The sequence below is a fragment of the Morone saxatilis genome, unplaced genomic scaffold (assembly GCF_004916995.1).
Source record: "Morone saxatilis isolate NCDOM2014 unplaced genomic scaffold, NCSU_SB_2.0 Contig17, whole genome shotgun sequence".
NCBI lineage: Eukaryota > Metazoa > Chordata > Actinopteri > Moronidae > Morone > Morone saxatilis.
The window spans coordinates 15074787-15085670 of record NW_023339729.1 but is presented as its reverse complement, the minus strand read 5'-3'; the positions used below and the strand labels follow the sequence as shown (position 1 = coordinate 15085670).

The 10884-nt window shown below is 41.0% G+C and overlaps 2 protein-coding genes across 2 annotated transcripts in view; one reads left to right on the top strand and one right to left on the bottom strand.

The window, feature by feature from the left end:
• ppp2r2ca (protein phosphatase 2, regulatory subunit B, gamma a) overlaps positions 1–4454 on the top strand; it is a 10409-nt gene extending 5955 nt beyond the window's left edge. Inside the window, exons 8-9 of the mRNA XM_035661079.1 lie at positions 1154–1245; positions 2236–4454. Of these exons, the coding sequence (XP_035516972.1) occupies positions 1154–1245; positions 2236–2530 (387 nt within the window). The 3' untranslated portion in view covers positions 2531–4454. The remainder of the gene's footprint in view (positions 1–1153; positions 1246–2235) is intronic.
• A 467-nt stretch (positions 4455–4921) lies between these two features.
• The window catches only part of wfs1a (Wolfram syndrome 1a (wolframin)), an 11777-nt gene continuing 5814 nt past the window's right edge, over positions 4922–10884 (bottom strand). Inside the window, exons 7-12 of the mRNA XM_035661076.1 lie at positions 10505–10644; positions 10259–10396; positions 9863–10108; positions 9162–9440; positions 8551–8714; positions 4922–8164 (exon numbers count right to left, since the gene is read on the bottom strand). Coding sequence (XP_035516969.1) covers positions 6979–8164; positions 8551–8714; positions 9162–9440; positions 9863–10108; positions 10259–10396; positions 10505–10644 — 2153 coding nt within the window. The 3' untranslated portion in view covers positions 4922–6978. The remainder of the gene's footprint in view (positions 8165–8550; positions 8715–9161; positions 9441–9862; positions 10109–10258; positions 10397–10504; positions 10645–10884) is intronic.

The window sequence follows — 10884 nt, the reverse complement described above, 5'->3', positions numbered from 1 at the left end:
TTAGTATGTTTTTGTTTGTTTTTTTTGGGGAGGGGGGGCTTTGTTTAGAAGTAACTCCTCTCGGAAGGAGGGGCTGACGCGGAAATTGAGCAAGCAAATTGTCGGGGTTCAGTGGTTTAATATCTGCCGCACACTCACTCACTCTCTCTCTCTCTCCCTCTTAAAGTGGAGCAGAGGCGGGGTGGTGGTGGTGGTGGTGGTGGTGGTGGTTTGGAGGGAGTGTGAGGATGGTGTGATGAAGAAGGGAGGGAAGAGTGAGTCTGTAAATGAGAAGATGAGAAAGAGGAATGGCAGGAGTTGAATAGAGTAAACTGAGGGCAGAAAAAGGATTTCAGGGTTTAACTGCTCTTATTTAGGTAAATTTACACTCCTATTCCTCCTGGCACATGAAAAATATGCACCAGTCCATGAGGGACGAGGCACTGTACTCTAAATCAGAGATCATGCGGACTGGAAAAAAAACCCAGTATATTCAGCTTCAGCTGACACTGTAACATTTCACCCTGAGCAGAAAGACCCATAGGGGAAAACCAAAATGTCACCGGGTTTGATGTACAACCATGAGCCGACCTCAGCTTGACCATTTATTGATTACGAGGCGACTGTTGACTGCTGACTTTATGCAGAATGTGAAAATAGGGGGCTTAATGCAGAGCACGGCAGCTGGAGGGAGGTGTAGATTTCAACCCTTTGCATCACCGAGCAGACACAGTGCTGACACAGGCAGGTCGAAGGAAAGCACGAGGGAAAAGAGTTATTAGTCAGTGAATATATGTGTGTGCGTGTGTGTGTGTGTGCGCTTTCACATGTGTGTCTCTATTATCATGCCCTTGGTGGGTTTGGATGTTAATGGATTTACTGATATGGAAAAGGAGTTTAGATTAAAATGTACTCTTGGCCCTCATATTGCAGAGGGCTTGCTGTTGTGTCTTATTAGAGTTACCTTCAGGGAGGCTTGTGTTTCAACTTGCCCGATTTAATGTGTTTTGTCTGTGCTGAGATTTGTGTGTGTGTGTGTGTGTGTCTTCTGCTCACTCTTCTATTTATAGTTTACATAGAGAGTCAATAGCTGGGAGTGGAACAGCTGTATGCTGGACTCAGTGTTAATTATATCTATGTGTGTGTGTGTGTGTGTGTGTGTGTGTTCTTTCAGGTACATGATTACCTCCGCAGCAAGTTGTGTTCCCTTTACGAAAACGACTGCATCTTTGACAAGTTTGAGTGTGCCTGGAACGGCTCGGACAGGTACCCGCATGTGTCCGTCTGTGTGTTTTTGTGTTTCTATACTAAATGTAAGTGAGAACATGTAAAACTGGTGTTCTTATATATTTTATGGGTTGTTTGATTGGTTGATTTTTTCACTTACCAACACAGGTACAGTATCTTACCATTCACAATGTGTTGAGGTTTTGAGATGTCCCTCTATGAAAAATATGAAAAGTCAGCAGCAAATATCTTTCGTATTATAATATATCATATTTTTATGGATTATCCAGCGTAACCAGGGACATTGTTTTTGAAAAGTTACTTCCATTTTATGTTACTTTATAGTCTAATATTACACTAATTCAGATATATTGTACTTTTTACAGCACTGCATTTATTTGTACAAGGAACTTTCCTTTTGTGTTGATTCTGGCGGACCCTGTGGACAAAAGCGGTAGTGTTTCCACCACCACCTAATTTAATTGATTTCAAGGGTAATTCGACTGAATCTGACCCGGTGGCAGGAATTAAGAATAATTAAAAAGAAATACGCAATCTTATCTTGTTTGTTTATGTAGGTCATATATTAAATTGAGACTGCCTCATATCCAGTTAAAAACTACCTGTAGTACATTTAACAGCCTTACTAAAACAACATATAATCAGACCTGAGAAAATACATTGCATCTGCAACAGTAGATAAAGCAGTTAGAAGACAGTCTGCATAATAAGAACTTTTACAGATAATACTTTTACTATTTTTATAGTTATTTCTGCGTTTACTTCTGTAGAAGGTCTGAATACTTCTTCTACTATTGCTGTGAGCTCCACAAATGAATCTTAAATCTTAAAACCTAACCAAATAAAACTGATTACCTGATACCACAGTGGCTTTATAATGGAAGTGACCCTTTATCTTTAGACAGGTAGTGGAGGGTTAAGGTTAGTTTAATGTAATTAATAAAGGCCCTCACCAGTTTATCACGTGAGAGAGACTCACAGTCCTTTCTCTCCTCTTCCTCTTTCCAGCGTGATCATGACCGGAGCCTACAACAACTTCTTCCGCATGTTCGACCGGAACACCAAACGCGACGTGACCCTGGAGGCGTCAAGAGAGAGCAGCAAACCCCGGGCTGTCCTGAAGCCACGAAGGGTCTGCGCCGCCGGAGGAAAGCGCCGGAAGGACGACATCAGCGTGGACAGCCTGGACTTCACCAAGAAGATCCTCCACACAGCCTGGCACCCGAATGAGAACATCATCGCCATCGCCGCCACCAACAACCTGTACATCTTCCAGGATCGTGTTAACCCTGAGACACAGTGACAGAGATAAGGACAGACACAGTGTCCCAAATATATTTGGATGTCTTAGAGAAGGCATGGGGAGTGGACAGCCTTTGTGAGGAAATTAAGTCAAAGCCAAGCTGTTTTACAACATCTGTTTGTGTTGATAAAAGATTGGATTTATGATAAAATGACAAGACTGTTAATTAATTTGATCCCCAAGGAAGATGTATAATCATTTTTGTTTGACACTGACACAAACTGATCTCCAGCACCCATCAGGACATGTTTTTGGTCCCACTACTCCCACTTTTTGAAGATGTTTGTTTAACTGCTCCACTGTAGGGGCAGTAAAAGAGGTGCAGGGACACCTCTCCATCTGCAATGACTCAGTGCTGTTGATCACACACGTTGCACTCTTCACTGATGTGCTCTGGTACCTTTTGACACAAAATGGAAGATGTGCATTGAGTAGCAACAGAGAAGGAATGATGCTATGAAACATTAGGTTCTTGAGATGATTAGATTGCGAATTGACTTTGCCAGTTAGTACATATAAAGCATTTTTTCCACTATTGTTGAACATTAGGAATGGTGTTATTGTACAGTTCATCACAACAACATCCTAAGCCTTTTTTTCTCTCTATTGGTTGACAACAGCAGCTGAACCTCTCCTTTAGAGCAGTGCTCTTGGAGATTGCACGCATAAATGACCCATAATCTTTTAGCCCTATTCACTTTGCAATAACAGCACTAAGAAAAACACAGTGCAGCAGTATTTCTGCTTAAAACATAAGCTCTTCTTCTACAGGTATACACTATTTTTACTGTTAGCTGTAAATAATATGTGTTTCTTTTTTTAGGCAGTATCGATTTTTGGTTCCAGAGAGCTAAAAGATAAAAGATGCATTTTGTCTAGTACACTGCAGATGAACCTGGGATCTAATGTATAAAAAGGGTTCAGAATCGCACTATTCCAGTTAAAGACTTGATGTGGGCGCTTTTATTTTGCATCAGTACATAGATAGGTATTGCTGGCTGTAGAGAGGGAGGGGTGAGTTGTGCACAGACCAAGACTTGCTGTTTTGCTATGTATATTAGGCCTGTATTGGGTTTTGATTGCTGTATTCAGGCCATTTCCAAAGTCTGCATACCTACGTGGTAAATTGCCGAAAATGAGAGCCACAGTGTGTTAACGCTGAGCCCCCTCACATATGCTCAAATTGAGGCTGATTGGTGATTTAATCTAATATGAACAAAAGTTTAATTTAGGTTAAGTGTTATGCTAATTTAAAATGAGCACTGTTCATTTTATAATGCATGAGCACAATTTGAAGAAATATCTTACAATCAAGAAAAAGATGGAATCTAAGCACATTGTTCATAAACTAGGCCCCCTAAGAAAGCTATGAGTATGTTTGTGTCCAGTGTATTTTAAGGTCAGAAGTAATTGTCAGTGCAATAGGTCATAATGAACATTGCTGAAATGTCTTTCATTGAAACAATAACGTCATGTGAATTTATCATATCACAGGTCATTATGTCATTATACCATATACCTCACAGTGCCACATACTACTACTGGGGTGCGACACTGAAAGCCCAGGATACTGTAAGGAGCTGACTGAATTGTGTGACTTGGTCAAGATTTGATTGTTTACAGTGCAGTGCTTTGTTTTCAAGTGACCTTGGCCCTGATGGGAATTACTGTAAGTGGTCTGGATGTATACTGTAGCAGGTGAAGTAATGGAGTCAGTGCAGAGAGGTGGAAAGTATCAGGTCCCTTTGCACTTTTTCAAGATCTGACTTTGTGTAAACCTTACATCCCAAGAAAAAAAGAAAACTGTTATTATATATGTTTCACTTGTCTGCTCTCTCCTCACTTTTTACCTCCTTTTGTTTTTTTTACAATCACTGCTCACAGACATTTATGTTGCAGCCTGTGGACTACTATTATGTTTTGGTCTTTTATTGACTGGTTTAAGAACGTGTTCAAGACACAGAAAAATCCACAATGATGACAACCCATAAGGAAATGGTTTACATAGTGACAGGCCACATGAAGCATTAGATAAGTCCCAGGGCTCAGTCCTCCAACTGTGAGCTGTAGTTTAGAGCAGGTCAGTTGTAATCACATCATAACCACCACTACATACAACCAGTGAGAGATTTTGTGTTCAGGAGCACAGCAGCAGCAGCATGTTGCCATTACTCAATGCTACTAGCGTGTATATCTATCATACTTTAAAAAAGGACAAATTTAACAATACAAAAAACATAACTCAAATGAGGTGAATGAAAGGAATGTGCATTAATAAAATAATGTGAAATCGGACAACAAATGTGTGGATCCTTTTATGTCTGTGTCTATATTTAATGTTACATAATTTTCTGGTTGATTATGAATCTGAATAAAATCATCCAAAAGGGGTTTTGTTTAAAAGACAAGCACTTTAATAGTCATTGCACGCTCCCACTCCCTCCTAAACTTACCACTAAATAAAGCATTCACAGTATACAGGCTCAACATCAATGACTGTCATTCCCAAGTAAGTAGAGGTTACAATGTAATAGTGTTCACATGTTTGGCTTTTCATGCAATGCAAGTGTTATATGCTGATCATCTAATTAGTACTTCTAATGCAGTTCTACATATTGTTGCTGCTCCGTGAAAACCATGTATTTCAAAGAAAAACATCCCAGTTTTCAGCTTTATGACTGCATTTTTCAGATAATCCGTTTAAAGTTACTGCTTTTTATATTTTTTATTTTACACTGAAGTAGAAGTAGAATTTTATCAATCCATAAAAAACACTTAAAGGACAAGTGTGTGTGTGTTTAGTGGCATCTAGTGGTGCAGTTTCTGATTGCAACTAACTGAACGCTGCTGGTGTCTGTAGTTGACAACCTGCAAATAAGAACGGGCTGTGAAGTGGCTAGGAGAAACAGTGTCTGCAAAACTCGCCCAAAAAGGATCAATCTACAGTCAGTGTTTGGTTTGTTTGTCTGTTCTGGACTACTGTAGAAACATGGCGGTTCAACATGGCGAACTCCATGGAAGGCAACCTGTGGCATCTGTAGATAAAGACGCATTCTAAGGACAGAAAGCACAATGATTCTATATTCAGGTGATGAAAACATACCTATGAATATTGTATTTCATTTTTGCCATTAGATCCTCCTAAACGTTACACACTGGACATTTAATAGTTCAGTTTATATGAAAAAATCGAACTCATCAAATTAGGCAGATACAGGTTTACACTGTAAAGTTAAATAATGAGACTAAAATATCATGACATCAAAGCAAAATAATTCCACTCTGTGCCGAGAAGCAAAACAAATCATTTGAAATATTCCCACTACTGACTCTATTTCTACGGAATGAACACTGTTACAGTCAGAGATATGACTAATTAAATTCCAGGAATTAATGCGCTCAGTTTTCAGTTTCTGTTTGTTTCCCAGTGACTGTGAAGACTAGTGATGTTTATATATATATATATATAAAAAATAACATTTAGAAGTCGTCCCTCCCAGTTAGTTAAATTGCTGCATGGTTTGCAGCAAACACTGTAAATAGTAAGACCTATCAGCTGTGACGTCTTTGGCCTTTTTGTTGTGTGGTTTGAAGGTGTAATACAAACAATGAAACTGGGACTACAGCTTCATAATTTTTGACAAGGTTTGCAATAAACAGCTTCAGTGAAAAGGCAAAAAGCTGGATTAATTTATGTTGGATTTTTATTTTATGTGCATTGTAGCTCATGGCACAGGTACGTCTGATCATTAATTAAAAATAAGATTAAGACCAGAGTTTTTTTAAGTAACAAACACCTATAAATAAATAGGTAAATTAAAAAAAGCACCAATGCATACACACACACACAAAGGTACACACATACTGTACATGCAAACATATTTCCCATACACATAAGAAACTCCTTCATACAAAAGCAGCAGCAACTTTGCTCTATTAAAGATAAATGTCATCTGATAATATTTTATTTTTAACAAATGTGCAGTATCTCTAGGCATTCAGAAGTGGTCAGCACCCAACATTAGCCTCACTGCATATAATCTGGCACCATCAAATTACAGGCTGTTTTTGAAAGCATGTCCCTGGATACAAGAAGAATATTTGAAAAGTGACTGTGTCTGTGTCTCAAGCCAAAGTGGGCATCTGACCCTTCTTGAATTGGTTTAGAGGTACTTGAACTGAAAAACAGTAAAATCTTTGGAAACTCATGCACTAACAGGAAGTACTTAAAGTATTCAATCATTTTCTAAATGCTATCACCTTGTTGAAATTTCAACACATAAACATTAGCTGTAGATCAATGTTAGATCAAATGGTAGTTATGTTAGTAACATGATCATACTATGAGAAAATTATAGCATGGCTTCCTGAAGAGATTGTTATTATCTCTTATATTTATATAAGAGTTATATTATATCATTATTACTTCAGTTTCACTGTTGTTTTTCTCAGGCTGTGATTCTTGCTGACAGGAAAGGAGAAAAGAAAAAATCAAAAGCAAACTTCAGGGCTCTCATTGTGGTGCGTCTCCAGTCTCTCTCATACTTCACCTGCCGACCTCCAGTCAGTAGTGAAGAATCACAGTCCAGACAGTGGATAGCCTTCAGCTCGAATGACGGAGCTCTGGATCCTAGACGGCCCTCTAGCTTGGTGCTGAACTCCACCATGTTACCCAGATTTAGGTTGAGCAGAACTTGGCTGAACTCATGGCTGGCTATTAGGAGTATATCCCTGGCTGGGTCCTCCACCCTTCCATCCTGGATCATCCCTATTGTAACCTCAAAGCTGTAGCTATCAAAGCGCTTGATGTGGCAGGTGTTTTTGGCCAAAGCCTTGATCTGACATAACTCTTCCTCTTCCTGCATTGGGAACAGTACGGGCAGTGCAGTGGTACTCGACGCAGAACCGGCTGCCAAATTGGCAGCTGTTAGGTTTGCAACGGTTGCATTTTTCGGCTCACATTTGGGGTACGTCTCTCCATACAAGCAACGCAGCCAGTCTCCCATAAACACTGGCAGCATGTTAATCACCGACCGTGCTCCGTTCTCTGTGTCGGCCACACGGACATGCTTGAAACGCCCAGTCCAGGTGACTCTATGTCCATTTAGGTGGCTACAGAAGATCTGTGTCTGCGCCATGCCTTTAGTTTCCCAGGCAGGTGGCCCACACGCCTGGCTGTACTGGTTCCAAGTCAGGGTGGAATTGTACACCTTCTGTCCCTCTGCATAGTACACGTAGATAGAGAAGAACAGGATCACCATGGAGATGCAGAGTAAAATGAGTTTGACTGGGCCACGGTGAGTGAGTGATCCGAAAACATCCAGAATGGACATGCTGAAACGTGTCCACAGCCGCAGGGTGACAGGGATTGCACAGACTACCAGGGTCACAATCATCTTTGTCAGTTCCAGCTCGAGGAACCACTTGAAGAGCTGGATGAGGAGCATGGCGGCCAGGCCAAAAGCCAGAACAGGCAGGGCAAACAGGAAGAGAAAGTAGGCCACGCAGGTGCGGATTAGACCCACAGCGGAGGAATTCTGGAGGAGCACCACCGAAAACTCACACCACATGAAGCACACAAGGTATGGAACCAGGAAGCAGTAAACCCCCCGGAAACCACGCATCCTGGCCATGCTGGAGGTGAAAATAGACATAAAGAAGAAGAAAGAAAATAAATTATTTTGAGGACATACATGTATCAATTCACAAAAAAGTATACTGTATATGAAATTCACTTGCCACTAGACTCCTCAGTTGTACATGGAGGGACTCACAGGCATTAATATGTACATGTGGCCAGATTGTCTTTTTGAGCAAATCAGAAAGAGGATTGGATAGCAAAATAGGCAAAGGTAGTGTGACGCCATTCTCTTCTCAGGATACCATGACTCCACTATATCTGAACTCACCAAGTATTAATATTTTTCATATATATATAACCTTTAAATCCTGCTGACACGATGCATTGTCTGAACTGGTGTTCATAAAACACATCCAGTGTCCCAAATGCTCCTGCTCACCTGAAGAACAGATAGAACAGGTAAACATACAGCAGGCAGGGAAGACTGAGCTTCAGCACCACTGACTCCCCTAATGGAACTGTGGCGAAGGTGTGTCCCAGGCAACGAAGCAGTGTCGAGCTCTCTGGCAGGAACTGGGTCAGGCAACACAGAGATGATGCTACCTGGATTAAAAAAGAAATACATACATCAACTTTGAGAGAACTGTTCTATTTCAAATTCACTTTTATACTGATATGCTATCTTCCACAGCTGATGTCATTTAATTTCAGTACACTATGAAAATCTACTTGTAGATGCTTACTGTCCTCTTTGTCACTCACTGTTCTCGTCATGGTCATACAGTTTCAAGCAAGGATCGCTTTATGTGGTTAAGACAACTTCAACAGCCAAATTTGAGATGTTGGAGTTTTCTTAAACACACCAGTGAATATGCATTACAAATGTCAAGTCTCTGCAATGTCTCTGCAGTTTCACCAATGAAATCTACAAACTTGCTCTGTGTTTTATAAGATTAGTGTAATAATGTCAACTATACTATGTGATTTGTAGTTAAGAGGCTACAACATCCAAAACTGTGATTCTGACCATGTATATGTGCATCCCCTGACCTCTATGACCATTGCCCGGCGTGCATACGTCGCAGCGGTGGGGCTGAGGCTCTTGTAGCTGACAGCAGTGAAGAAGATGGCCACAGTGGAGAGCTCGGAACAGGGGATCCAGCCCTTGTCAGCTACAGGGAAGGAGAAAATGATGAAGAAAACGGACAGGATAAAATAAAGGTACGGTTCTAGGTTGTTCCAGCCAAAGTTGGTCTCTGCCTGCTCTACATCCAGGCCAGGCTCGAAACGTGTCAGCAGAGATGTGAAGGCTCTGAAGTTCTCCCAAGTCTAAGAAAAAAAGGGAAAAGAAGATGTGAGGTCAAAGGATGAAAAGACATTGCTGAGAGTTAAAAATAGGATGGATTTTAAATCTTCAAATTCAGTATGATGAGCAGTGGAACATCCATACATCATTACCACCATTACTGCCAATTTTAAGACATCAGTAAGTTAACTTTTAAGTCAGAAGATCAGCGTCCACTGGTTGGAGCCTCATGACAGTAAGGAAAATGGCTACATGACTAGACCGTATGAGTTTCCCAGTGGCACAGTTTACGAAAATAATTCAGACAAATAAAAATCTTCCCACATGTTCGTCTACCTCACTACAGTGAAAACTTTAAACTAAATGCACACACATTAACATCTTGACAGAACAGAGAAACATGTAGCAACATAGTAAATCACGATAAATCACCAACTACACTGACCTTGCTGCTCTGGAAAACACGCAGTGTGCAGATGATCATGGAGATGAAGGAGAGGTAGAAGACAAGCAAAGGGATGACAAACGCAAACAAGTCAACGGTCAGGTTACTGACGATGAAGAAGAAAATAAGTGCGTTGACGTGTTGTGTGGGGATGACTGTGCTCAGCCACTGCACACCGGCCCGCGATGCCCAGTCGACCAGGTGCTCTTTCATCTCAACAATGGAGTGCAGTGGGTACTGCAGCATCTGAGGCGACGAGAGACAGACAGATAAAGAGACTGGAGGAACCATGGAAACCAGGAATGAGAGGTAAAAACATCCACGACTATTAGACAGATATTTAATGAAGGATATACAAAAGCAGGATGAATTGTAATGCTAGACATTCTTAAGTACCATTAAGCGGGATTTCATGTCCATGGCTCTTTTCATGGCCCCAGTCTGATTAGAATCCAGCATCATCCCACTCCGGCCAAAACTCCAAGAACTTCTGTGGGCCTTCTTGTATCCTGATGGGACCAGCTCAGCCTTGTGCTTTAACATGAATACACACTAGTCTGAATAGTTAAGCTTAAAACAGAGCGACATCTACAAGATTATGATGAAAGACATTTTTTTATTTTTGCCATTTGGGTCTTTTACCTCCCCCGTGCTGACATGACGTGTAGGGCTTTCAGGCTTGGATTCGGCCTGGCTGGCATTTTTGTTTGTAGAGGGAACAATACCTTGTGCATACTTTTTAGTCATCTCAACAAAGTCATCCAGGTCCACCAAGTGTGTAGCTGAGATGACACAATGCAGGCAGTTATGTAAGAGGAAACTCTCTCTCTCTCTCTCGTTACATTCCTGTGTCCCAGCCTATAGTCTCCTTATATCGCCATGACGACCAACTTCCACCAATGTCCACCAATCAATCACCTGCAAACACGCTGTCACCACGACAACGGGCCGAAGACTCCGATTGCTATTTATACAGACCATAATACAGTGTGTGTGTTTTACTGTGTGTGTGTGTTTCTGTG